Source organism: Grammomys surdaster, unplaced genomic scaffold, assembly GCF_004785775.1.
Source record: "Grammomys surdaster isolate TR1022 unplaced genomic scaffold, NIH_TR_1.0 62, whole genome shotgun sequence".
Classification (NCBI taxonomy): Eukaryota; Metazoa; Chordata; class Mammalia; order Rodentia; family Muridae; genus Grammomys; species Grammomys surdaster.
The window spans coordinates 24668426-24695861 of NW_021604564.1; the positions used below are offsets into that span (position 1 = coordinate 24668426).

At 39.3% G+C, this 27436-nt stretch overlaps 1 protein-coding gene across 1 annotated transcript; it reads left to right on the plus strand.

The window, feature by feature from the left end:
- On the plus strand, positions 1–26590 carry LOC114617265 (la-related protein 1B-like). Its single transcript, XM_028762839.1, has 10 exons — positions 1–133; positions 9783–9841; positions 10336–10395; positions 12137–12311; positions 16013–16153; positions 18838–18981; positions 19409–19574; positions 22966–23110; positions 25295–25469; positions 26004–26590. Exons 3-10 carry the CDS (start codon positions 10354–10356, stop codon positions 26021–26023), a joined length of 1008 nt encoding a protein of 335 aa, XP_028618672.1. The 5' UTR covers positions 1–133; positions 9783–9841; positions 10336–10353; the 3' UTR covers positions 26024–26590.
- The last annotated feature ends 846 nt before the right edge of the window (positions 26591–27436 follow it).

A 27436-nucleotide genomic window follows, 5' to 3' on the forward strand; every position in this document is an offset into this window, starting at 1 on the left:
CCAGCGGCAGCCGGCCCCGAGGACAAGCCGCCGCCGCCGCCAAAGGGGAACCCGTGGACCAAGAAGCTGCCGCAGCACCTGTCCCCCGTGGGCACCGGCGTGCCGCCGCCCGCTCAGGACTCCCCGGAGGCGGGTGAGTGCGGTCCGCGGGAGGTGTTTGGTTCCTAGGTGTCATTCAGTGTGCCCATTTACATAAATGGACATCTGGGAGAGGGAGCGACAGGAAGAGGTGGGACCTCAGGTTCTCCTTGACGGGTAGGGGCACGACGTGGGTGACTGGGCAGCGTGGCTGAGCTGGGCTCGTGGCTTCACGTGTCGGCGTCCCGGACTCGGTGAATCCTGTGGGAAAGTTTCCGCGAACTTGCCACAGAGTGGAAGCGAGTCGGGACGAGCGGATTTGTGAGTAAGTGGAAGCGCGATTGGGCTCGCTCCAGAAGTAAAGTGGTGAAACGAAAGTCTCCGAAAGCTGCTAGGTAGATGTGGCTCTGAACGCAGCCGGTATTAGGTGTTTTTCGGTTGTGTGGTTGTGTTTCAGAATGCCTGAGACAGGACAGTTGATTCAGAGTCGAGTCGCCCAGCTGGTCCCACGGTAGCCTGCGCGTTAGAAATTGGGTTGTGCCATTGCGTTCGAATGCTGACCAATGCAATATGGCCCTTGGGGCTTCATTTGGGTTGCAGCAACTGCAGTTTAGAAAATAAAATTAAGACTGGCTTGTATTTGGTGGCGCATACCTATTGATAGAGAGGATTAGGCGTTCGAAGCCAGAGTGAGGTATTTATTTATTAAGTCTTTCAAAAAGAAAAAAAGTTAGAATGGAAATGCTGAGTGAAACTCTACATTTGTTTTTAAAATTAAACTGCACTAAAATAACTGGGCTTTTTCTGTGGAAATTGCGGCTATTTTGTTGGCAAGTTTTCTTTCGCTGGTCTGGGGAGAGTCGGTGGAACAGCCGAAGTTTGAGCATGTTTGTTTAAGGGGTTGTGAGGGTCAGACGCAGTGAAGGAATCGTGTACAATTGTGATTGTTGTATCTCTCCTGTAGGGGGAGATAAATGTTGAACTAATTTAGTTTTTTACCTTTTGCAAGCAGAAATGCTCATTAATTTATTTGTTTTTGTTATTTTGTTTGCTTTTTGAAACTTTACTTGTGTTGCCCAGACAGGTTTGGAATTCGTGATCCTCCTGTCACGGCCTCCTTCCAGTTGCTGGGATTATAGGCATTCTGCTCTCCTCATTAATTTTTAATCTAAATTTTGGCACTTTCAGGAGAAAAAACAAAAACACTGAATCTTGCTCTCCGACTTGTATGAGCATAATTCTTGTCAGCTGAAAAGAGCTGTTTGCTAACATTGCTAAATAACATGGCATACCAAGTCTGACTAAAATTTAGTAGAAAACGCTTTTGATCACTATTTACACATAGTATTAGCATTATAGTATTTATTGAACTACCAAATATTAACACAGTTTTTATAAACCCAGTTTTCTAGACTTTAAAACTTTTCAAAGTGAACTGGAGATTCTTCCCCTCCCTCCCTCCAATATGGGGATGAACCTAGGGCTTTGTGCTTGCTGGGCAAGTGCTTTATCATCGAGCTGTGTGTGCGGATTTTCTAACCCCCTCAAGAATTTTATTGCAGATTCCTTGGGAAAATATTTAACAGTTTAACCTACTTGTGCCTTGGCTCTCCAGTCTTCTTAGATTAAGGGTACAGTGACTTATTGGGTGTGGGGGCCATACCTGTAATTCCAGCAGGAGGATTATGAGCTTGAGGCCAGCCTGAATTACACTCAAGACCAGGTCTCAGAAAATCAGATGCCAGGCCTTTAATCCCAGCACTTTTGAGGGAGTGACAGTGGATCTCTGTGAATTCAAGGTCGGCCTGATCTACTTAGTGAGTTTGACAGCCAGGGCTATGTAGACAGACTTTTCTCAAAATGAAAAGGAGCTCCAGTTGTACCAATGTTTCTGTACTAACAACTCTTACATCCTGGTGTCACTTCACTATTAGGAATGCTTTTTTTCAGATTTGTGGCAGGGTGGCAATGCTGACTCTAAGCTGTTCGTCTACAGTGTCTAATGGGTAACTTAGAGAGTGTGGTGTAGGAATGCAGTGCTGAAAGAAATAGGTAATAGTGTAGTTGACTAGCTAGTTGACTTTTGGTAAGATTATTGGTGCTGTAAATTAATGACATGGATGGGTTCATGTCTTCTATTTGTCTTTTGTTTTGAAAAGGCATTTTTCTGAATTATAGAGGCTAGCAACAAACCCAGACCTCTCCCTCTTGGCCTTCCCAATAGCTGAGGTAATGGGTATGAAGGAGCCACTGCTCCCAAATCTTACAGTACTTAAAACAAGAGTGCTTTCTTTTCTTTTTCTTTTTTCTTTCTTTTTTTTTTTTTGGTTTTTTGAGACAGGATTTCTCTGTGTAGCCCTGGCTGTCCTGGAACTCACTCTGTAGACCAGGCTGGCCTTTAACACAGAAATCCGCCTGCCTCTGCCTCCCAAGTGCTGGGATTAAAGGCGTGTGCCACCACTGCTTGGCTACAGGAGTGCTTTCTACATGCAAGCTAGATGCCATGGCCTTCTTGTTCTCCTAAGAAAAATGAATAGGGTGAGCTAGAGCTTGCATAGATAGCTCAGTAGTTAAAACTGCTTATTGCTTTTGACAGAGCACCCACACCTGGCTCACCCAGTTCTAGAGGATCTATTGCCCGTTGGCCCCCGAGGGTGTTTGCACATGGGTGCACATATACAAACAATAAAAATAAGGAGTCTTCTGAAAGACGAAATTTTATTTTTTTTTATTTTTTTTAAAGATTTATTTATTTATTATATGTAAGTACACTGCAACTGTCTTCAGACACCCATATGAGGGCATCAGATCTCATTGTAGATGGTTGTGAGCCACCATGTGGTTGCTGGGATTTGAACTCATGACCTCTAGAAGAGTAGTCAGTGCTCTTAACCGCTGAGCCATCTCACCAGCCCAAAGACGAAATTTTAAAGAGAGGGCATAATAAGCTGTGCAGTGGCATATGCCTACAGTCCCAGCTACTCAGAAGTTGAGACTGGAGGGTCAACTACACCTACTGTTTGAGACTAGCCAAAGCAATATAGTGAGGCAGGGCCGCTGATGTGGCTCAGAGCTTAAGATATCCTTTTTGAGAGGATATGTGTAATTGCAGCTCCAGAGAAGCTCAGCACTCTCTTCTCACCTCCTTTGGCACTTGTAACTCACATGCATGTAGACACAGATAAGCACATAGTTAAAGTGAAATAAATATTTGAAAAATATAGGGCTGGAGAGATGGCTCAGCCGTTCGGTTCCCAGCACCCACAACTGTCTCTCCAGCCACCTTTTTTAGCCGGGCAGTGGTGGCGCACACCTTTAATCCCAGCACTTGGAAGGCAGAAGGAAGTGGATTTCTGAGTTCGAGGCCAGCCTGGTCTACAGAGTGAGTTCCAGGACTTCCAGGGCTACACAGAGAAACCCTGTCTCAAAAAACAAAAAGAAAAAAAAAGAGAGAATAATAGTAATGAAAAGCAATCTAATATGTCCAGAGATCATTTAGGATTCAACGAATGTAGATTGAGCTATATTAAATTATCAGTCAATTGATAGCATGCTTCTAGAGTTTATTTTACAAAATAGGATACTCTTGAGAGAAAGATGATTTTAATCCCAGCCAAACTATTACTCTTATTAATGAAGTGAAGGAATTACATCCACAACTTTTTGCCATGTTATTAGAGGTAGATGCATTATAGGAGGCATGGGGAGTCTTTTTTTAGGTTCCGATCACAGACTTTATTCATTACAATTTTTTGTTTAGTGAGTGTGTGTGCATGCATCATGGTGGTTAATGTAAAGATCAGAGAACAGCTTTGGGGCAGTTGTTCCTTTTCTTAAATCATGTGTGTTCTGGAGATCAAACTCAGGTCAGTCAGGCTTGGTAGTAAGCTCCTTTACCTTCTTAGCCATTCCAGCAGCCTAGCTTTCTCTAGACAAAAGTGAGACAGATTCTTGATGGCTCCCATGTTTTAGACACTCTCCACACTTGTAGGACGACTCTGGTGGTATATTGCTGTTTTGGGGAAACCAGATAAAACACTTCAGGCAAAGTCAAGCCCACTTAGGAATATCTTAGGATCAGTATTAAGACTTCTGACCTGAGATCTTCCCAAACCATCTTAAGCTTGTGTTAAGTAGTTGTAATTATTTAATAAGCCCTCATTAAATAACAGTCTGACTGGTTAATTACTTGCTTGTAGCTGTGATTTACAGTAAAAATCAGTCTTGTAGGAGTTACAGTTGGTGAGCTACCATGTGGGTGCTGGGAATTTAACCTGGGTTTTTGACAAAATGTGTCAGCCCCCAAGTAATATTTTTATTGGAGATTTTGGTTTCTTTTCCCATGGCTTTTCCTCCCCCCTTTGTCCTATACTCTCATTTTTATTTATTATTTCCTTTATTTTTTGAAATTATACTATAATTCATTTCCACCTTTTCTTCCTTCCAAATCCTCCTATATACTTCTCAATGTTCTTTCAACTTTATGGCCTCTTTTTTCATTTTTATTCTTATGTATGTATTCATATTCCTCCTATACACAGTACAACTTGCTCTGTATGTTACTTGTATGTATGCTTGCAGGGTTGACCATTTGTTATTGGATAATTATTTGTTTTTCCCTGGGAAAGACTATTTCTTCCTCTTTCAGTATAGCATGCCTTTGTAGTTTGTAACTCTTTGTGTAGTGAGGCTTAGTGTTTATTCCCCTGTCCACTTTGAAATGTCTATTACAGGAATTGTCCTTGTTTAGGTAGTCACATTGGTAAAACTTTATGGCTGTAGTTTCTGACATTACTATGAGACCTGATCTCACAGCAAACTTTTTGATCCTCTCATTCTTACTGTCTTCCTCCTCTTTTGCAATGTTCCCTGAACTACAGGTAGGTGAGTTGTATTGTAGTTATATCCAATAGGACTGGGCTCCCTAACTCTGTATTTTGGTTGATTGTCGTCTTAAAGAGAAGTTTCAGGTTTCCTAGATGAGAAGGGAAAAACTACACTTGGGTAAAGGACAAATATTTAGAATGTAGTTAGGAATTATGCTGGCCTAGTAAAATACTGGTTGTAGGTACTCCTGAGAGCTGTGATCTCACTAAACCAGGATAGTTGACTAAGTTTCCTGTACCAGACTGATTTCCCTATTTGTTGTTGAATGAATCTTAAGTCCAGTTAAATGTTGATTACTGCCAAGGTATATGTTTTATGGCATGATATGTTTTATTCATACATGTATGTGTGCACATACATATGCTATCTATTCCATGTATTTGTAGATTATTACAGGTACATCCCACGATGCTGTGTTACCATCTTTCTTTGATAAATCTTTTTTTTTTTTAAGTTATAGTTAGCTGGGCAGTGGTGCCGCCTGTCTTTAACCCTAATACTTAGGAGGCAGAGGCAGAGGCAGGCAGATCTGAGAGAGGAGATTCACGGGAGAGAGAACTCATGCTCCAAGACAGCCAGGGCAGAAACCCTATCTCCAAAAAATAAATACATAAATAAAATAAAGGTAATTTATTTGAGCCTCCCTATTGCCTTGTTGATAAGTGTTCTAGAGCCTTTGTAAATCAGTCTCTAGTTTTATGATGTGGGGGAAGCAGTTATGTGTGTGTACATGGGTGCAAGAGACAGAGAGAGACAGAGACAGAGACAGAGACAGAGACAGAGACAGAGACAGAGAGAGAGAGAGAGAGAGAGAGAGAGAGAGAAACACTAACTGACTTATTATAGCACATACTGATGGTAGACTCTCCCAGTCCCAGGCTGGTATGGCTAGTTGTGGTGGCTTACCCTGTAATCCCAAGACTAGGTAGGAAAGCAAAGAGAGGAGGATCACTGAAAGTTTTGAGACTAACTGGGCTGTATAACCAGTTCAAGTCAGCTGGGACTACACATCCAGGCCCTGCCTCAGAATGTGAATGAATGAGGGAGGGAGGGAATGGATAAATATAAAACACAACTGTAGCTTAAAAGCCTTGCTTAAAGACAGTTTTCTTTTTTTTCTTTTGTTTTTAATTATTTTATTGATTCTTTGTAAATTTCACATCATGTACGACAATCCCCATCCCTTTACAAAGATTTACAAAGGATCTAGAACATCTCTCCATCCTTGTCCACCCTTGCAACCTTCACCCCAAAATAAAATTTAAAAAAAAGACTCCCTCCAAAAAATCAACAAAGAACAAGTCTCTTTGTGGAAGCTATAGTATGTCACATTGTGTCACATAGCATAACCCTTTGTCTACACATTTTTACTTGCAAATGTTCACTGTAGTGAGTCAAGTTCAAGGCCTCGGGATTCTGCTACACTATCAATACTGAATCCTCAACAGAGCTATCCTGTTGTTGCCCTGTGTCATGGAGAGCCTTCAGCTTTGGATCTGCAAGACTGTGCTCCAGCAGTTCATAGATGGACTAGGTGTGGGTTGGGCCAGTTCAAAGCCCTGGATCTGGGCCTGGGTGGTAGCTGAGTTGGTCAGGTACCCAGCTCTTCCACACCCATACCACCAGGGCCAGCTCTCCAGCATTGCCTTGGTTAGCTCACTCAAGGTCACAACAGGCAAGGAGCAGGACCAGCTACCCTCCCACCCCCCACTTTCACACCCTTGGGGCTAGCTCATCCTCTTTCCCCCAGCACCAGGATCAACTCTGCTGTGCTGCCCATGTGAGGTAGTAGGGCCTGCTCTCCCACTGTTAGGACCTGGGGGCCAGTTTTCCCATTTGCCCCAGGTGGCAAGGGGGGAGGAGAGAGGCTAGCTCTCTCTGACTCACCCATGCCCCCACCAACAGGGCCAGCTCTGTTGTGGTACCCAGGGGAGGTGCAGGGCCCTCTCTCCCAAGTGCTGCAGCCAGTAAGGAATGGGGCCAGCTCTGCACAGCTTTTAGACATCAATATGGTCCCAGCCAGCAGCCCAGACTAGGGAATTCACAAGGACTTTGGTGGTAATATGACCCATGTACATTGACACAGTTCCCTGCTGCTGCATGGGCAGGGACATAGACATGGCCCTCGGCACAGGCCTGAACTTCTCACTATGGCCTCAGGTGGCAGGACCGGCTACTCACATCAGACTCCGAGTCTCCAGTTCTACCTCTCTTAGTGCTCAAACCATTCCACTTCTCTTTCTTTCCTGTTCTCCACCACATATATTGTAGTAGCTCCCACTGCAGGTTGGCCCTGTGGCTGGGCTATCTTCTGGTTTTTCCTTTTTTTTTTTTTTTTTTTTAATTTTTTTTTTTCAAGACCGGGTTTCTTTATGTAGCCTTGGCTGTTCTACACCTAGCTCTGTAGGGTAGGTTGGCCCTAAAGTCACAGAGATCCATCTGCCTCTGAGCTGCCACCTGGTTTAAAAGACAGTTGGGGTTTTGTTTGTTGGTGTGTGTGTGTGTGTGTGTGTGTGTGTGTTTTGATTTGGTTTGGTTTGGTTCTTTTATTTTTTGAGACAAGGTCTTTCTGTAAAGCCCTGGATGCCCTGGAATTTGCTGTCTAGACCAGGCTGGCCTCCAACTCAGATAATCTTCCTATCTCTGCCTCTGAACTGCTGGAGTTAAAGGCATTTTGATCTGCCACATGCATTCTTTAAAGCGAATGACAGGTGTGTGTATCAATGGTTGTCTGTGTTGCTTGTTTGGGGCACTGACCTTGTGTGTGTTGGATAAGCTGTCTACCTTCCACTGAACTACAGCACCAACCTACAAATTTCTACAGAGACCAGTTACTTTCTTTTGTGTGGCTGGGTTCTGGGTATCCTGGTTAGTTGTTGTTGTTTTATTTTTTATTATTTCAATTTATTTGCTCATTTAGTCAACTTGACTCGAACTAACATTATCCAAGAAGATAATTTTCTAATTATCTTAGAAACGACCCAGTAAGCAGCAGCCCTTCCATTGCCTCTGAATTAGCTCCGGCCTCTAGGTCCCCTTTGATGGACTCTTAACCTGGAGGTATAAGATTAATAAACAAGTGCTTTCCTCATCTTTTGGTGATGTAGTTTTGTTGTTGTTTATTCTTTTTTTGTTAGTTTGTTTGATTTGGTTTTTCGAGACAGGGTTTCTCTGTGTAGCCCTGGCTGTCCTGGAACTCACTCTGTAGACCAGGCTGGCCTCAAACTCAGAAATCTGCCTGCCGCTGCCTCCCAAGTGCTGGGATTAAAGGCGTGCGCCACCACCGCCCTGTTATTTATTCTTTTAAAAGACTTATTTACTGATCATGGGGTTCCCAATGGAGGAGTTAGAAGACTAAGGGAGCAGATAGGGTTTGTGGCCCCATGGGAAGAGTGACAATACCAACCAACCAGAGCTCCCAGGGTCTAAATCGCCAGCCTGGAAACATGCATGGAGGGACCTATGGCTCCAGCTGTCTATATAGGAGAGGATGGCCTTGTCGGGCCTAGGTGGGGGAGGAGGGCCTTGGTCCCATGAAGGCTGGATGCCCCAGTGTGGGGGAATTCGAGGGTAGGGAGTTGGGAGTGGGTGGGTGAGTGGGTGGGGGTACACTCTCATAGAAGCAGGAGGAGGGGAAATGGGATAGGGGGTTCCTAGGTGTGGGGAGGGAAATGGGGAAAGGAGATAACATATGAAATGTAAATAAAATATCCAATAAAAATATAAAAAATTTATTTAGTTTATATGTGTATATAAAGAGTGTTTTGCCTACATTTAAGTATGTGTATCGTGAGTGTCTAGTGTCCACAGAGGTCAGAAGAGGGTATTGAGTTTCTTGGAATTTTATTTATGGATGGTTGAGAGCTATAGAAACTGATTCTGAGCCGGGCGGTGCTGGCGCACGCCTTTAATCCCAGCACTTGGGAGGCAGAGGCAGGCGGATTTCTGAATTCGAGGACAGCCTGGTCTACAGAGTGAGTTCCAGGACAGCCAGGGCTACACAGAGAAACCCTGTCTCGAAAAACCAAAAAAAAAAAAAAAAAGAAAAGAAAAGAAACTGAATCTGGGTCCTCTGCAAGAAGAAAAATGCTTTTAACCCCTGAGCTATTTTTCTAGCCCCTGGCAATGGTGTTTTACAAGCAACAGAATCACTAACAGAGACACTGGGTATAATCTATTAAGGTCGCCAAACCTGTTTATTTCTTAGACGTAGTTTGAAGTCTTAATAACAAACACTATAAATGTTTTTTGGTGAATGTATTATGTAGAATAATTTATCTTATTACAAAGTGAGTTGAGGGCTGGGCTGTAGAATGTGCCTTCACATTCATATGACATGCCAAAATAAAAATGAGAGGTCAAGAAGGTGGGTAGAGTAGAATTTTACTTAAAGAAGTTACAGTTTTAGTTTACGTTGTATTTTATTAATAAAAGGACTGGTTTCTCAGTTTAGTGTAAATTAGTATTTTCCAACTCTTTTTTTGAGAAAGTTTTTCTATGTAGCCCCGGCTATCCTGGAACTCATTCTGTAGTCCAAGCTGGCCTTGAATTCAGAGATCCACTTGCCTTTATTTCCCAAGTGCTGGGAGTAAAGGTGTGTGCCACCTCTGCCCAGCTAGTATTTTCCACTTTTAAAATGTGGGTAACATTTAAATTTGCATATTACAGTTGATATCTTTCTAGGAATTTGAGAACCAGAAACTTAGATTTTGTTGGGAGTGGTAACTATGCTAACTTGCTAAAATTGAAATAATATTCATTTGCTAAGTTTATTAAATGAAATGTTTGTAAAATTCAATTTTTTATATTTTCTTTAGAGCTCAGTTCCCCCAAAATTATAAAAGCAGGAAAACTCAAGACAAAGAAATCCAACAAGGTATGCTTTTACAGGAATGGTTTTAAATGGTTTAGAAACAGTTCTGCTTGAAGTGTGATCTTAAGACCACTGAATTTTTACTTCAAAGTTGTTGAAAGTCTAAATATAAATAAGTATAGGTAATTTTAAAAATTACTATTGCTTTATTTGATTTTGTTATTTCTTTTTCCCCTGTGGTTGAGACAGTCTCACTACATAGCCTTGGCTGGCCTGGAACTGAAAGAGATCATCTGCCTCTGCCTCCTTGCTGGGATCAAAGGCGTGTACCCCACTATATCTAGCTTGTTGCTTTTGCTGAGACAGGATCTCATTGTAGCCCGGGTTAGCCTTTTTCATCCATGGTTGATACTGAATTCCTGTTCCTCTTATTTCTAAATGCTAAGAATGCTGGCATGTACCACCATGCTAGGCTACAAAAATTACTTTTAGTAATTCTTTTTTCTGTTTAAAAATTCTAAAAATCATTTTCAGTTGTAACACTTATTACTTTTTAGGCTAGTGACTTCAGTGATATGGCAAACTGGCCAACACCAGGTGAATTGGTTAACACTGGGGTAAGTGTTTTTTTTTTTTTTTTTTACTTCTGTTTTAAAGAGAAATTTTTTATTTCAGCATTATTGTGATGGATGGATGTAAAGATGTGGCACATCAGTAGGATTATTTTGACTTGTAATATCCTTTCCTACAAAGTAATGTTAGTAATGAATTTGGTGGCTTAACATTTATCCTAGAGTGCATTTTTATAATAATGACCACATAAGTTATAATAAATCAGTTTTATATTTTATATGACTATATCTCTTGATAAGATGGAACAAACTTGACAGCTATCCTTTTTATAGGTTTACCCAATTATAATACTTTTATTTACATTTCCATATCTAGCTGTATCCTTGGTAGTTGGGGTGACATGTTTACATATTCTGATTTCTTTTTTTCAAAAAGGAGTAAATTTTATTTTTTTAACTAAAGAAACTAAATTTTCTTAATGTGTTTAAGTATTTTGCCTGTATAGGCACCATGTGCATAATTGGTGCCTATGGAGGTCAGAAGGACTGGAATTGTAATTAATTGTAATTAAAGGTGGTTGTGAGAAACAGAGTGCTGGAAATGAACTCAGGTCCTTTGTAAGATGCTCTTAACTACTGAGCCATCTCTTCAGCCCCTAATCATTTTTTTTTTGTGGGGGAGTTTGTTTTTTATTTTTGAGACAGAGTCTCTCTATATAACTGTGGCTATCCTGGAAACTCACTCTGTAGACTAGGCTGCCTTCAAAAGCATTGTGATCTCCCTGCCTCTGCCAATAAAATGCCGGGATTAAAGGAGTATATCACCATACCTAGTCTTAATGTGATATAGGTTGTTGTCAGACTGTGCATGTAAACCCATTACCAGAACCAGGAAATGAGCTTGGCTCCTGTTTGCAAGTGTTGCAACCATCCCCGCCATCTAGCAAGTCCTGCTAAGCCTTCTGCTACTACAAACTATATTTTCTGTGTATGTGGAATAGTGTAGGAAGCACTGTTTCTGGCTTACTCTAGTACTATTATCTTAAGATTATGCTTTGTGTGTCAGTAATACATTTCAATTCAGTTTTAACACTGTCCATTCATTCACTTATCTGTGGACATTTGAGTTACTGTAAATGAAACTCTATTTAAAATTTTGCAGAGAAATTTCCTTTTTTTCCCCATAGCAGATGAGTAGGGAAAAGAGTGGCAAGATCATATACTAGCTATCAATTAGTTTTTTAAGAAACTGCCAAGCTTGCCCCACTGGTAGTATCTTAGAATTTCAGTTATTTCACAGTCTCAGTACTATTATTTTGGTCAGTTTTTTTTATTTAATGTCCATCGGTGTTCTTCCTGCTTGTATGTGTGTGAGGGTTTCAGATCTCTTGGAACAGGAGTTATATAGACAGTTGTGAGCTGCCATGTGGATACTGGGAATTGAACTCCTTCTTTTCGAAGACCATCCAGTGCTCTTACCCACCCATTGAGCCATCTCTCCAGCTCAAGTTGGTCAATTAAAACTATATCCATTGTGGTAAATAAATATGTGGTTAATTTGTACTTCTTTGACGAATGATAACAGCATATTCATGTGTCCGTGAAATTGGAGATCTAACCCCTTACCTTATGCATACTACTAGACAAGTGCCCTATTCCCCAGCTTTTTACTTTTGGTAAGTTATTTGCTTTTGGATTTTAAAGCAATATTTAGAATAGGTATATTGACTTTTTTAGTGAAATGCTAATAGAAATGATTCTATTCAGAATACTTTTTTTTTGGCAGTCTCAGAGTGTTATCAGCCAAGGAAATAAAAAGCCACAAATTAGAAAAGAAAAAGAAGAGAAGATTGAAAAAAGAAGCAACAGTGAGAGCAAAGAGAACCGGGAAGCAAAACTAGATGGTCCTATTGAGAATGTCAGTGAGGATGAGGCTCAATCAAGCAGCCAGCGGAAGAGAGGTGAGCTGGCCTGAGTCTTCATTGGAACTTGAAGTTTTGAAGGATGCATAGTGATGAGTTTGTATTAGTTACCTGTCTCTCTGTTGTCACATGTTGAACCTACTGCGGCAGTAACTGATTTGGCCTGTTGGTGGTCTTCTGGCCTGCCTCAGCCCCTTATTTTTGTATTAAACTCTATTCTGTATAAAAAAAAAGGAGTAAGATTCTTTATAGATTTTCTTGCAGATATATTCTTAGATTACAGTATTCTTTTAAATTTACATTGAAATTAATTACTGCATTTTTTGGGTTTTTTTTTGTTTTGTTTTGTTTTGTTTTGGCTTTTTGAGACAGGGTTTCTCTGTGTAGTCCTGGCTGTCCTGGAACTCACTGGGTAGACCAGGCTGACCTCGAACTCAGAAATCCGCCTGCCTCTGCCTCCCAAGTGCTGGGATTAAAGGCGTGCGCCACCACCTCCCGGCTCTGCATTTCTGAAAAAATGAAAAAACTGGTTTTCTAAGGGAAAAAGTGAAAAACAATTTAAGTCAGTGTCTTGAGGAGTTTTTGGTTTTATTTTTGTTGTAGCACAGAGTGGCCTGGAACTTACCTTTCTTGTCTCCTTAGTGCACATCTGACAATTTTTTTTTCAAGATTTTATTTTTAATTATGTGTGTGCATGTGTGTGTCATTGTATAGGTATATGCATGTGGGCACAGATACCCATGGAATTTAGAAGAGGGCGTTTAATCTCTGGAGTTGTAGGCAGTTTTGAGTTCCCCAACATGAGTTCTCGGAGTGGAACTAGGTCTTCTAGAATAGCATTTCATGTTCTTAGTCTCCAGCCCCAGTCTTAATCAAGGTTTTCCCTGAAAAGATTAAGTTATGAAGGAAAAATTTACTGCCCTAATTTGTTTTCCACCTTTTTTTCTGGACTCTTCATGTCTTCATGTGTTTATGGGCAAGCTTGGTGAAAGCCTATACTCATTCAGGGTTCTGAGTCTAAGATGAGCAGCAAGAGATATAGGCAATATTCAAGTAACTTAAAATGAAGAGTTTGATCTCCTTAGGAAGGCATTTACTCTTGCAGAGGTGAAATGACACACCAAGATATATTTGTAGCCCATAGCATTTAACTTCGTGGCTCTCAGGACCAGTTTATCATATCCTAAGCACATACAGCACATTCTTGAATCATTGTCTTTTAAAACTTGTATGTTTATTTGAAACAGGATGTTTCTATGCGGTCCTGGCTGTCTTGGAGCTCACTATGTAGACCAGGCTGGCCTCTCACAAAGATTGTCCTGCCTCTGCCTCCTGAATGCTGGGATTAAAGGGATAAAAGTTTGCACAGCCATGACTGGCTAAGTCTTTTATTAGTTAATAATTATTTTATTATTAATAATATTTTATTAAATAATCGTAGCTGCAAGAGTTAAGGACTAGGTTCCTTTGATCTACTAAGCAAAGTTTGATTTAGAACAGAATAAGTAACTGTTAAAAATTTTTCCCTGTAATAGTGCTCATGGCTGTCTAGAATTCATACATATGAAAGTCCTGTCATTTTGCTTTAAAATTTGTTTCTGTTGCTTTAGTTGAAATTGATTGGTCAATACTAAGTTAGGTGTTTTATATATAGCCAGATAAATTTAAGTAATAGTTAAGCCATGAATTGTGCACCTACTGCATGTGGGTTTTTTTCAATGAAGATGATAATGTTAACCTACATTCTTTTTTTTCCCCCTTGGTTTCTCAAGACGGTTTCTCTGTGTAGTCCTGACTGTCCTGGAACTCACTTTAGAACAGGCTAGCCACAAATTCAGAGATCCGTCTGCCTCTGCTTTCCAAGTGCTGGGATTAAAGGCTTGTACCCAGTGACAAATTTATATTCTTATATTTTATTGATGGGGCTGTGGCATGCACATACCATTCACTTGGGAAGCTGAGGCAAGAGAGAGTGCAGCTTTGAGGCCAGCTTGTATTATTTTTATTTTTTTTAAATGTTAATCAAAGGGTTTATAAGTTTGGTAATGCTCAATAAGATGCCCATACAATCAGAAGTGTAACCCAATACCTAGATGTATTCGAGAACGTCAGCCTCCATGTTCCCCTTCCCCCTTCTGTCTCTTTCTCTCTCTCTGAACCACCCACCACAACTGGTGTATTAGTTCCTTTCTCCTGATGCTGTGACAAAAGCCACTTATAAATAGACTAATTCATTTTTGATTATGGTAAAGATAAGTCTTTGATGGTGGGGGAGTTATAGTGGCAGGGTCTGGAGTTACTGGCTATATTTCATCCCCAGGCAGCAGAAAGCCACAAAGCTTTTGCTCTGCTCTTATGTTCTCTGGCCTATAAAATGGTGCTGGCTACTGTTAACTCTGGCCCACCTTAATTAACAGAATCTAAAAATATCTTATAGATAAGAGGCTCATTTCCTTGATGATTCCAAATACCTTCAAGTTGACAATTGAAATTAAACATCAGTAAGTGGACACCTTTAATCCCAGTAGTTGTAAGGCAGAGACAGATGGATTTTTGTGAGTTTGAGGATAGCCTGGTCTACAGATTCAGTTTCAGGACAACCAGAGCTACAGAGTGAGACCCAGTCATGGGGAAAAAAGAGAAAAAGAGAGAGAGAGAGAGAGAGAGAGAGAGAGAGAGAGAGAGAGAGAGAGAGAGAGAGGGAGAGAGGAAATTTATATAACCACTTTTTTTTATTAGATTTTTGATGTGTGTCCCAGGACAGAGTGGAACTTGAAATCCTCCTGCTTTAACCTCTCAGGAGCTAGAATTATAGGCATGAGCCATTTTGTTCAGCTTCTTTTGTCTTCAGTGTGTCTGTAATAGCGGTAATATAATGTCTGCAAAGAAAATTGTATCAAGGAGGAAACATGCTTATTCCTCACATGCTTTTGAGAAACTTATTAGTAGCAATACTAGACAAATGACTACTTCAGTGTTCTGAAGCCAAAGTCTCTGGATTTGTTTTTATGTATGATTTTTGTGTGGTTTATGTATTTGTGTGTCTGGTTTGTGTGTGCATGCATAAGTGTATGGAGGCCAGTTACTCTGAGTTTTCTTTCTTTCTTTCTTTCTTTCTTTCTTTCTTTCTTTCTTTCTTTCTTTTCTTTTTTTTTTTTTTTTTTTTTATTTTTTTTGGTTTTTCGAGACAAGGTTTCTCTGTGTAGCCCTGGCCGTCCTGGAACTCACTCTGTAGACCAGGCTGGCCTCGAACTCAGAAATCTGCCTGCCGCTGCCTCCCAAGTGCTGGGATTAAAGGCGTGTGCCACCAGCGCCTGGCTATTTCTTTTACTGAACCTGAAACCTGACCAGCAAGCCCCAGGGATTTTCCTGTCTCTCCCTCCCAAGCCCTGAGTGTTGGCGTCTTAGACCTGGCTTTTATGTGGGTGCTGTAGGTGAAACTTGGGGTCCATGTGCTTCACTAGCAAGTCCCAGCCCCTGGGATATTGGTTCTATTGATTTTTTTTTTTTTTAATTTACTGGCTTTTCACTTGGTAGTGAGAAATATTTGCACAAAACTAACCGAAGATTGGGCTAGAAGAATGAAAAGAATTCTTTTGGTATTCTGTAAATAACCCATTCAAAGGCAGACTGAACCTTTAATTAAAATTCAGAATGCTTTTAAAATTGCAGAGTCTTAATGTAAATTGTACATTATCATGAAATGATTTTGTTTTTTTTTTGTTTTTTTGTTTTTCAAGCTAATAAGCACAAATGGGTGCCACTCCACTTAGATGATGTGAGACCAGACAGCCAGGAAAGACCTGGGTCCCGGAACAGCTCTAGATGTCAACCTGAAGCAAATAAACCAGCACACAGTAATAGAAAAAGTGATACACGAAGTAAGTGTCATCCCAAGAGTGCCATGAATTCGAAGAAACATAGCTTTAGCACTTACCATTGGAACTGTATAGAGTAAACTGGACACATCTCTTTTTTTAATTCTACTTATCTTAAGAGGACATGTCTAAAGAGTAGTGTAATTATGGCACTAAACAACAAGGCTGAATGTTAACACAATGTAACTGTCTATAACCTTATTCCAGTATTGGTGTTTTTTATCTTTTTGGTTTTTTGAGACGGGAATTCCTTCTGTAGACCAGGCTGGCCTCCAAAAGTCAGAGAGACCAGCCTGCCTCTGCCTCCTGAGTGCTGGAATTCAAGATGTGTGCCACCATCTCTTAGCTTAATTTCATATCTTATTCTGAGATAGGACCTCACTGTCTAGTCAGGTACTTATGTATCTTGTTATCTTCCTGCCTCAGCCTCCCAAGTGCTAGGATTTCAGACAGGTGCTATCACTCTAGGCTTCTAGTCTTTCTTAAAGCTCTCTGTCTCCACATCTAGTCTGGCATTTCACATTGCCTTAGTTGGTTTTCTCCTTAATCTCCATCATTTTCTTAACAGTTCCTCTGCAGCTGTGTGGTGGTGGTGCATGCCTTTAATCCCAGCACTTGGGAGGCAGAGGCAGGCAGATTTCTGAGTTCGAGGCCAGCCTGGTCTACAGAGTGAGTTCCAGACTGCCAGGGCTATACAGAGAAACCCTGTCTTGGAAAAAAACAAAACAAAAAACAAAAAACAGTTTCTCTGCTTTGACTTCTTTGACATTGTTTTTATTTTATGATAATTGGATGATGATAGTGATGATTATGGTTTTTTAGACGGGGTCTCTCTGTGTAGCAATCTGTGACTCATTGTGTGATCTGACTGACTGACATTCAACTCAGAGATTGGCCTGCCTCTGCCTTCAGTTAAAATTTTGGAATTAAAGGTATGGACTGTTCCCTGCAAGATAATAAGGTTGTTTTAAACAGATATTCTTTACTTTGGGTTATGTTTTGGGTCATGTTTCTTTATGATTAATTTCTAATTATTAATTTCTAGTAGAAATACTTTTTTTCTATATAAACCAGAGATCTACCAGCCTCTTATTTCCTAAGTGCTGGGAATAAAAGTATGTGCCACAGTGCCTGACATCTAAATACTTTTTAAAAAATGACTTTTATGTATAAATAACATTAAACTTTTTATGAGTTTATTATGGTATGATGTAAAATAAGTCCTACTTTGGGTTAAGGAAGGACTATTTGGTTTAGCTATTTTAGATCTCACTGAATATTATTGCCTAGACTGGCCTTGAACTCAAAGTCCTCCTACCTTAACCTCCTAATAGCTAGGATTGTAGGTATGTAACCATTTTTAGCAAGAATATTTTAGAGGCTTGAGTGGTTAAGAATGTTTACCTCTCTTGAAGGTCAGTGTTAGGTTCCAGCACCTGCTTGACAGCCTACAACCACCCATACGTAACTATAGTTCCAAGGATCCAAGAGTCTCTTCTAACATCTGTGGGCTCTTCTTCACATGTGGTAGATAAAAGTCCATACATAAACCGACATATAAATTACAAAGAATTACAAAGTGGCTTAGAAGATGGCGTTATAGGGTCTAGGGCATTGGCTTTCAGTAGGAGAGAGAATGCTGTATGTCCTCACTGAAGAATGAATAGATGCTAGGGTGTTGTCTAATGGGTGGAAGTGATCGGTGATGTAAAGCATCTGAATAGCACATAGAGTAATTCCATCTCTTGTCTAACCAGCATCAAAAGGATGAGGTTGAAAAATCCTTGTTGCAGGCCATGGTGGCCCATGCCTTTAATCCCAGCACTCAGGAGGTATAGGCATGGGGATCTCTGAGTTTGAGAATAACCTCCTGTCTGCAGAGAGTTGTAGAATATTATAGATACAATTCCTCTAGTTCTTCGTCTGAATTTTTTTATGTGCTTTCAGTTTCTCTTTTATTTAAAAACATACCTTTTATTTGAATGGTAGTATTTCTTCCTTACATGTTTTATAGAAAGTGTATTTTTAGGGAAGTAGATACAATAGCTGTGGAGTGTTGTAAATATGTATATAACAGCATATTCTTAGTAGAGGACCTCTTTGTTTTTCTAGTGTGGCATTTACTTAATACAGAATGTTCTACAGAATGCTCAGAATCCTTATCCCCACCCACTTTTATCCCAAAGATATTGACAGTCCCCTTGGATTTCTTGGTGTTTAAATACAGCCTACTATCAACTAGGAGAAGGATATGGTAGCTTCTGCTTAGTAATCTCATCACTATGGCACTTTATGCAGGAATTTCTAAGAGTTTAATGCCAACCTGAGTTACCAAATCAGACACCTCAAAAAACCCCTAAGGGGAGCCAGGCCTGATGCTTATTAACCTGCCTTTAATCCCATCACTTGGGAGGCAGCCCCAGGCAGATCTCTGAATTCAATGCCAGCAGCCCCATTTACATAGTGATACTTTGTCTGGAAAAAAAAAAAAAAAGAAAGAAATCCAAGAGAGTGGGTAGTGGGTGACTATAATCAAAATACATTGTATAAACATGAATTTATCGAAGAATAAATAAAAGGTACTTTTAAAATCCAAAGAGAAAAAAGATGGGAAAGAAAGTAGTAACTATATTTTCATAGAGATTATTTTATTATTTTACTGTAAATTTGAATGTTTTTATTTGAAGGTTGGAGACGGGATAGAGAAAAGAGAGATGATCAAGATGAAGTATCCAGTGTGAGAAGTGAAGGTGGCACCATCCGAGGTTCCACTAGAGGCCGGGGAAGAGGCCGGGGCCGAGGAAGAGGCCGAGGTCGAGGAAACTCTAGATGTATGATATGAGGTTTTTTCCCTCCGTGTACGAGCTTTGAAAAAAAATTAGCAAATAGTCTTGTTGGTTTCTTTAACTCTATTTTGTTAATTTTTTTTTTTTTTTTACATTTTTATTTGTATGTGTGTGGTTTAGGTCAGGGTGCCATGGTGTATATGTGGAAAAATCTGAGGACAAACTGCAGGAGTTGGTTCTCTCTGCCATGAGTGACTTGGAGGTTATATACAGAGTATTAGCTTGGTGACATGGGCCTTTCCCTGCTGAGCTATCTCAGTGGTCCTCTGGCTTGATGGGTCAGCTAATCATTTTAGTTTGACAGTAAAATCAGTTTTGTGTTTGAAGTCTTCATTTTGGATTTCTTCTCTTTATGTTTACTGCTTTTTTTTTTTTTTAATTTGTGATCACCTTTCTTTTACTTTGTATCCAGTGAACTCTGATTATCCATATGGTTATCGAGAGCCAGGGGAAAGGACTGAGCAGCCATTTCCTACAGAGCTTAACACCAGCATGATGTATTACTATGATGATGGAACAGGTGTACAGGTATATCCTGTGGAAGAAACACTGCTTAAAGAGTACATTAAGCGCCAAATGTAAGTACATGTCAGACAAACACAGGGCACTGAAGTCTGTTTCTGTAGCAAACTTATATATATCTGACTATTATCACATTTTCAAAGCTGCAATAGTAAAATTACAGAATAGGAATATTTTTTTTTCTAGGCAAAATAGGTATCTACAAATTTTTCTCTTTGTTCATATTCCTGTAATTTTCTAAAGAGTAGTTAAAATGTCATTGCATAATGAGTAAGTATGAAAAAAATAAGACAAACTTCTATATATTATTTAAAATAAGTAAAATGTGTCTCATTTGCAAATAGATATTTATATTAAAATTTATAAATGAGTAGGGTGTGGTGGTACATGCCTGTAATTCCAGCACTAGGTTGTCTGAGGCAGCATTACTATGAGTTCAAAGGTAGCCTGAGACACATTGCAAAACCATATGAAAAAAAAGCAAATCAAATATGAAAAAAATAATAAAAACACTTGTAAATTATTAAAATAGTGTCTGATATTTCAAAAATTTTAAATAGCAAATGATTGCTGCATTATCTGCTTTTTTTTTTTTTTTTATCTTTTAAGCTCTGAATTCTTCATGACCTCTATTAAAAGGCAATTCTTTTTAAGTCAGACCTTAGTCCTCTGTCAGAACTCTGCTTATTCCAAATCTATGTTTTGCATGGCATTTTTATAACATGGAAACTATTAAAAAATACAAAACAAATAAACAACAACAAAAAAAACCCCAACCTTTCCTAAGTAACTTGTGTAACCAAATGAGTAAAATCTTAATTACTTCTTTACCTTACATGATAAAGGAAAATGGTCCTTTTTTTGAAAAGGCATAAGCATTTTTAAAACACATACTTTTATTAAAAAAAAAAAAAAGAGTTTGTACTCTCCCTCCTCTAACTAGGAATTACCTTTTCATTAGTGTCAGACAGGCACCTTTGGTTGCCTTAGTAGTAGATGCAGAGCAACTTGGCTTATTCTCTTTCTTCTTCTTTTGTTATGGCTGACACAAAACTAAGAAAAGGGCCTGTATGGCCAGAAAGTTCCTGTCAACTTCATACCATTATTCCTGTCTTCTTTGTAACTCTGAACTGCTAGGTCCCTTCTGAGACCTGACGGGGAATATGCAACTCCTTGTCAGGATAATCCGGCCTCCACTGTGCTGAATGAGGGAGGAGCAGAGCTGCTTCCTTGTTGACAGTTTTTGGTCATGCAGTGTGTAGAATACAGAGCTGCTAAGGTAGGACATGTATGTCCCCTAGGACACTGAGCAAAATGTCAGACATTGGTCATGACTCCTTTTTTGTTGTTTCAGTGGCAGGGTTTTTGGCAAACATCCGTGGAATGTCTCTTAGAGATACTAGAGATGTGAGTTCACACTTTGCTCAATGGAGCTGTTAGGCTGTTTCTAGTCTAGTGCTTAGTTAGAGAAGTGATGGATTAGGGTTTGCATTTGTGGTTTTGTCTTTTTTAAAAAGTTTTTATTGTACTTTGGTGCCAAATATTATTTTACTATTACTACATTCTAACCAACTGAGATAACTAGGGAGATGAAAATATAAAGTTCCTTTACTATTTATTCCTAATGGTTAGTCTTAGTCACTTTAAATGAAAATATTATAACAATTTTTTGATGTAAAAATATTTAAATTTTAAGTTTTTATTTTTATTTATTTTTCCTTTTGAGATAGGCACTCATGGAGTGCCTGAAACTTCTGGTCCCTGCTGCTTCAACTTTTCAAGTACTCACTCACTACTCTGTCACACACTGGGCTAAATTTTAACACTGTGATTATTTCTTTTTGGAATAATCTCTTGTCATTCAGATTTAAGATTAGTATGTTTGTAACCCAACATAGACTTTAGCTAATAGTGATTTGTGGATTTACTTACAGAGCTTGATTTTCACAATGGATTTAAAGGGAAGCTTACTACTGATTTAGGAATCTGTATTTAAGTACAGTTTTAATTTATGACTACATCAAATATCTAGTGTAATGTCCCAGATTTTGTAATCTCAGACAAAATTCTGAGGCACTGGGATTAGAATCAGAATGTACAACTTTGATTTATTAGTGTTGCCGAGATGTCAGTAAATAAGCTCTATGAGAACTTTGTACTTTGACTGATAGATACCAGCTTTAGCTCTTATGCTTTTAAAGTAGGGTAATTTTCCCCTCTCCAACAAGTGAAATGTTACCCCAAATCAGTTAATATTTAGACGTGCTTAGGTTAGAATTTTTCATAAGTAGTTCAAGGTTACGAAGTAATGGAGATGTATACCTCCATTACTTCGTATGGAGTAATGGAGTGTGAAGTTGTGTGCTCTCTCCTAACTTGTTGCCTCCCGAGAACTTTCTCTGGGTCTGGGAAGCTGTAGGATTGCCTGTTACAATGTCACCATGGTTTCTCTTTTTTTCTCATCTGGGATGCTGATCTTTGTCTTTAGATTTTTATTTTTATTTTATTATATAGATACTTTAAATGTATGTTTTCCAAGTTCTTTCATACTTTTTCTTCGGGGTCTTTTATGACTTAAGTGTATAGTCTTTGGTCGGACTGATAGTTGTCTGTTTACAATCTGTCTGGGGAAAGATTAAGTTGGTCTGTGCTTAATAACTCTAACCCTGAGTTGTCTAAGCATTGTCTGTATCCTTTCACTCCATGGACTTAATGGAGTCAGTGATATTTCTTTCTTAGCCATATTATATTCATTCTTCCCTTTGTTTAGAAATGCTGAGAATCTAAGCCTGGGTTTCTACAAGCTACGCATGGTTGTGTTACTATGTTGGCATGTTTTTTACTTACTTGTGTGTTGGTTGCTAGGGGTCCTAACATACAATGTTAGTATGTTGTTAGTTTGCGAGCAGGGGAGACCAAAGTACCTTATGTTTGAGTATGAATCAACAAAAGACACTCAAAACAAAAGTTCACTGTTCTTCCTGGTGTTTGGGAGGCAGTAAACTGATACATTAGCTTTGTTATTATTTAGTGTTTAAATGAAGCAGATGGAGTAGCTTTGTAATGGAATCTTTCAGTGAGTGACTCATTGAAAAATTCAGGGCTGTAGAATTTTCACTTACCCAGCAAGTATATGGCTGGATTCTGAACAATATAAACAAAAGAATTTTAAATTATATTTTAATTTGTTATACTTAAGTTTAGTTAACTATTAGCATTAATCTTTAATAAGTTTCTGCTTGTGTGTAAAAAATTATCAATTGAGCATGGTTTTGCTTGGTTTCATGTTTGCTGCATGCTATGTTATAGTCTATGTATATTTTACCTAACTTGTAATATAGTAGTATTATTAGCCAGAAGAGAATAATTTGATAATAGTTGTTGTAAGCAGTGGGTATACATCTGTGTTGCTGAATGAGTGGATGAACTCATGCCCTCTTTTTTTAGTGAGTATTACTTCAGCATAGAGAACTTGGAAAGGGACTTCTTTCTTCGAAGAAAGATGGATGAGCAGGGATTCCTGCCCATTTCCCTGATTGCTGGTTTTCACCGTGTGCAAGCTCTCACCACGAACCTTAATCTTATCTTGGAGGTAAATATTCATTTAAAAAATAATGAAAAGTTTGTAATGGTAAATTAAAACAGCAACACACAATCTGGCTTGTTCTTATGTGGCTACCATGTTCCAGACTAGAAAAGGCCAGCATGGGGGATGGCTCTGACAATACCAGACATCCACGTGGTACCTGGTATAAATGAGATTCTAAAGCTTAATATTAGCCAAAGGCTTTATCTAATTGGAAATGCTCAATTAACAAGATGCCCATACAATTAGAGTTGCTACCCAATATTTAACATTTTTATAAGTTGCTACCTTAGACTGCTAGAGATACTCTGACATTTGCCGCCATCTTCTTCCTCTCCCCAGTTCCTCTCCTAGCTCCTCTTCTTCTTTCTCCCTCCTTTCTTCCCTCCTCCCACATCAGCTCCTCCCATAGGATGTAGCAGCAGCAGGAAGCCAGCCTGCTACATTCTTCCCTTCCTCCCTCCTTCTTCTGACTCCGGAGTTTCTCTTTGTAGTCCTGGCTTTCCTGGACCTATGTAAGCCTTGAGCTGACAGACATCCTCCTGCCTCCACCTCCCTGGGTGATGGGATTAAAGGTGTGTACCATCATCACCATCAGTTTTTTGTTGTTTGAAGAGTTTTTAAGATTTAAGATGCTTGAATTTTTTGTATAAAGTTGTTCCTTTTAGAATTTTGTCTGCTTGTTTCTTTGACACAGGATAGTAATCCTCTAATCCTCCTACCTTACCCTCCTTATTGTTGAGGTTATAGGCATGTGCCATCATGTCTGGCTGTTGGTATCCTCTAATTTTTTTTAGAAGGCATGAATAATGAATAACTATTTTCTTTTGATTTCCACCCGTTCTCTCACTAAAAACAGAATTGTTTTAATTTTTAAAAAAATTTTGACATCAGTGGGTTCGCTAACCACCTCAGTGCTTAATATTCTTGAATGAAAGGCACACAGCCTTTATATTTTGATATGCCTTAATCACCACAATAGCTGGGCTACTGCCTAACCTCCACTACTGATAGACTCTACCTCCCTCTGATAATTCCGAGTTACAGCTTACTAAATTCTGTGTTCTATCTTGGCTGCTCTGGACCCATAGGACTGCCCAACTGGGCTGTGTTCTTCTGGCTCCTTCACATCTATTTCTTCTGCACTGTCTTGGCATGGAGGATTTCCCTTTTTCTCCCCTTTAAGTCCCAAGCCCAATCTTAAAAGTCCTGCCTCTGTCTGCCCTCCTTAGCCATTGACTGCCTGCATCTTTATTTACCAGTCAGAACCAACTGGGGGTAGGTTCTCAGAAGCTACATGCAGACACTGGTGTAGGCAGTTTGGGGGACCCAAATTAACATTAGACTACAAGCAGCATTAGGCCAAACCACTACACAGAATGCAAAGTCCATGCACCACTAAGTGATTCCATAGGTTGTTTTCTATATAGAAATAAATCCCACAGGATCTGAAACACAGTTTTTATTTACCTCACCTTTGGCCAATAAGTCAGTTGTTTCCTTGTTAGTATTCAGTGTGATTTCTTTTTTTATATATTTCTCTTGAGATAGGGCCCTGCATAGCACAGATAACCTTTAATTCTTGATCTTTTTACCCCTACCACCTGAGTGAAAGCTGTCTTACAGGCACACATCACCATACCTGGGTTTTTTAGGGGTACTTGTGATCAAACCCAGGACATTAATCATGTCAGGGAAGAACTTTAGGACATGAGCTGTAGCTTCAGCTTGTTCATTTACTTTTTTTTTTTTTTTACAGTGGGAGTTGGGGAGTACAGGGCTTCATGTAGAGCAGCCTATCCTCAAGCTCACTATGTACCCTAGCATGACTTAGAACTTTGCTTACCTCCATTTATCTCCTACCCCCATTTCCTGAGTTCTGTTTCTGGTTTTGTTTTTTTGAGACAGAGTCTTACTATATATTATTAACTCTGGCTGGCCCAGGGCTTTCTGTGTAGACCAAGCTGGCCTCAAACTTGGCACAAGCCTCTGATCACTGAAATTACAGACATGGGCCAGTATGCCTAAAAAAAAAATTGTTCTGTTGCTAACAGTAAGTCACAGTTTATCTTAGACACATTAACTATATTATTATAATCTACTAACTTGAAATTTTTAGATTAGAAATAATAAGGCATACAACTAAGACCTCTTGAATGTAACTTTAATGCTTAAAATTTTTATTGCCAGGCACTTAAGGATAGCACCGAAGTAGAAATTGTGGATGAGAAAATGAGGAAAAAGATAGAACCAGAAAAATGGCCAATTCCAGGTCCTCCTCCACGAAATGTGCCACAAACAGACTTCTCTCAGTTGATTGATTGTCCGGAGTTCATACCTGGCCAGGCCTTTGGCTCCCATACAGGTAACTGCTTTTTGTCTAGTGCAAACAGTGTAACAGTGGGCTGCTTGTGAGGTTTCCTATTTATCTGAAGTTTATTGAGCTTTCAGAGCAAAACTAAAGCTAATTAATTGACTCTTGGTCCTCCATATCCTACTTATGTTATCTCTCAGCTAGAGTATAATTATGCAGAATCATAGTGTTTCTTGATCTTAGATATTTTTGTGTGTTGTCTTGTGTGGACTTTCTTCCTATCTTTTTTTTTTTTTTAATTCTACTAAATGACTGTATATCACACCACTTCTCTTCATCTAAAACTGAAAGAGCCAAAATTTGTACTCAAGGTGGGCTGGCCTTCCTTTATTTTTGTTACCAATGTCCTTTAACCTTGTCTTCAAAATACAAGATAACCCATATTCTAAAATAGTATTGGGACTTTCTCTAACTTGGTTCTTTTGAGATTCCAAAAACTGCATTAGTGTTAAGAATTTTTTTTGCCTGGTTCATTTGAAAGATAATTACTCTTGGGAAAAATATGTGTGCTTAACCTTTTTTCAGTCAGGGTGATGATCTACTGATGCTCTTGGATGTCATATGACCGGAATATACAGTGGAGTAGGTGACTCCCTGAAATACCATGTAAATATGAGAGCAAATCGTGCTGCAGAAGTGAGAGTGACCATACTGTCTTCTGTGCAAGAATGTCTACGCCCACCCCCTTGTGGAGAAGGTTGGGCCAGCCTGCATTGGAGAAAACCACCTTTACCATAATGATGTGAGACAGACCAGAGGACTGCTGTTACTGTAGGAGCTTCTCCTTTCTATGTCATTAGCTTAGGCTGCACGGGCTACTTCATGGTGGGAAAGTTAATTGTTATCATTGGGGAAATACTGCAAATTCTATCTTTTGTTTCCAGGCATTTATACTTTGCCCAGATCAATAAAGCAGAAAAAGAGAGGATTGAGTAGCATTTCCAAAATTGTTAGGTCCTTTGCTATTTGACTTGCTCTTTAATATAGTATACTTTGCATAACTCACATGTTGTCATATTTCACATGTACTATAAGATGTATTAATGTGAATACTTAAGGGGTAAGACATTTAAGTTAAATAAATAAGGGCATTTTTCCTTTATGCTTCAAAATTGTTTTTAAGGGCTTTTCTTTTTTATTGTTTTATTTATTATTGTGTACATATGATATGTGTGTTTTTTGAGTGGGCATATGTGTGCCGTGGTGTGTATGTGTGGAGGTAAGAGGACAGCTTTACAGAGTTGGTTCTTTATTTCCACTGTGGGACTCAGGTATTAAACTCAGGTGGTTAGATTTGCCCAGCAAGTGCCCTTACCTTCTGAGCCATATTGGTGGCTTCAAAATTGTATTTTATACATTGGCATGAAAGCACTGCCTGCCTATCTATGTTCCTCAAGAACTGTAAACCAGAATAAATCCCTCTTGTCAAGAATTTGAGCACAGCAATGAAAACAATAACTAATAAAGAAAGTTAGTACCAAGAAGAGGAAGTGTTGCTGTGATAACCTCAACATGTGTATAGGCTTTGGAACTGGTCTTCAGAAGGAATGTGAAAGCCTTGGAAGCAGAGCTCAGTGGGTCATTCTGAGTGGTTTATGGGAGACCAGCATGCCAATGAAAAGCTAGAGAGTGAACATTGTGCTCAGGAAAGGGGCAAGTACATTTTGAAGAGTTGAGCTAAAGGCTATTTGCATTTTCTTCTGATGGAGAATATGGGTGTATTCTGCCTATTCCTGAAAATATAAGTCATAGAGTGATTTGCAGTTTCTTTGGCAGTGGCAGTTTTAAGACAGAATTATGTTTAGGCTGAGGCATGCTTACTACAGATAAGTAGCAGGAGAAAGCAGAAAGATTGGAAAATGTGCAGTTTGGGGAAGAAAGGAGTGAACCAGCAGAGTGTACACAGCTTTTTATAATTAAGGAAATTAGTGCCATTGTTTACTAAGGCAGAGCAGGTG

Bases quoted from the DNA above. Each gene is read 5' to 3' on its own strand.
- LOC114617265 (XM_028762839.1), top strand. From the start codon at position 10,354: ATGGCAAACTGGCCAACACCAGGTGAATTGGTTAACACTGGG. The intron at 23,111-25,294 runs GTAAATATTCAT...TTTTATTGCCAG, and splicing joins ACCTTAATCTTATCTTGGAG to GCACTTAAGGATAGCACCGA. The intron at 25,470-26,003 runs GTAACTGCTTTT...ACCTTTTTTCAG, and splicing joins GGCCTTTGGCTCCCATACAG to TCAGGGTGATGATCTACTGA.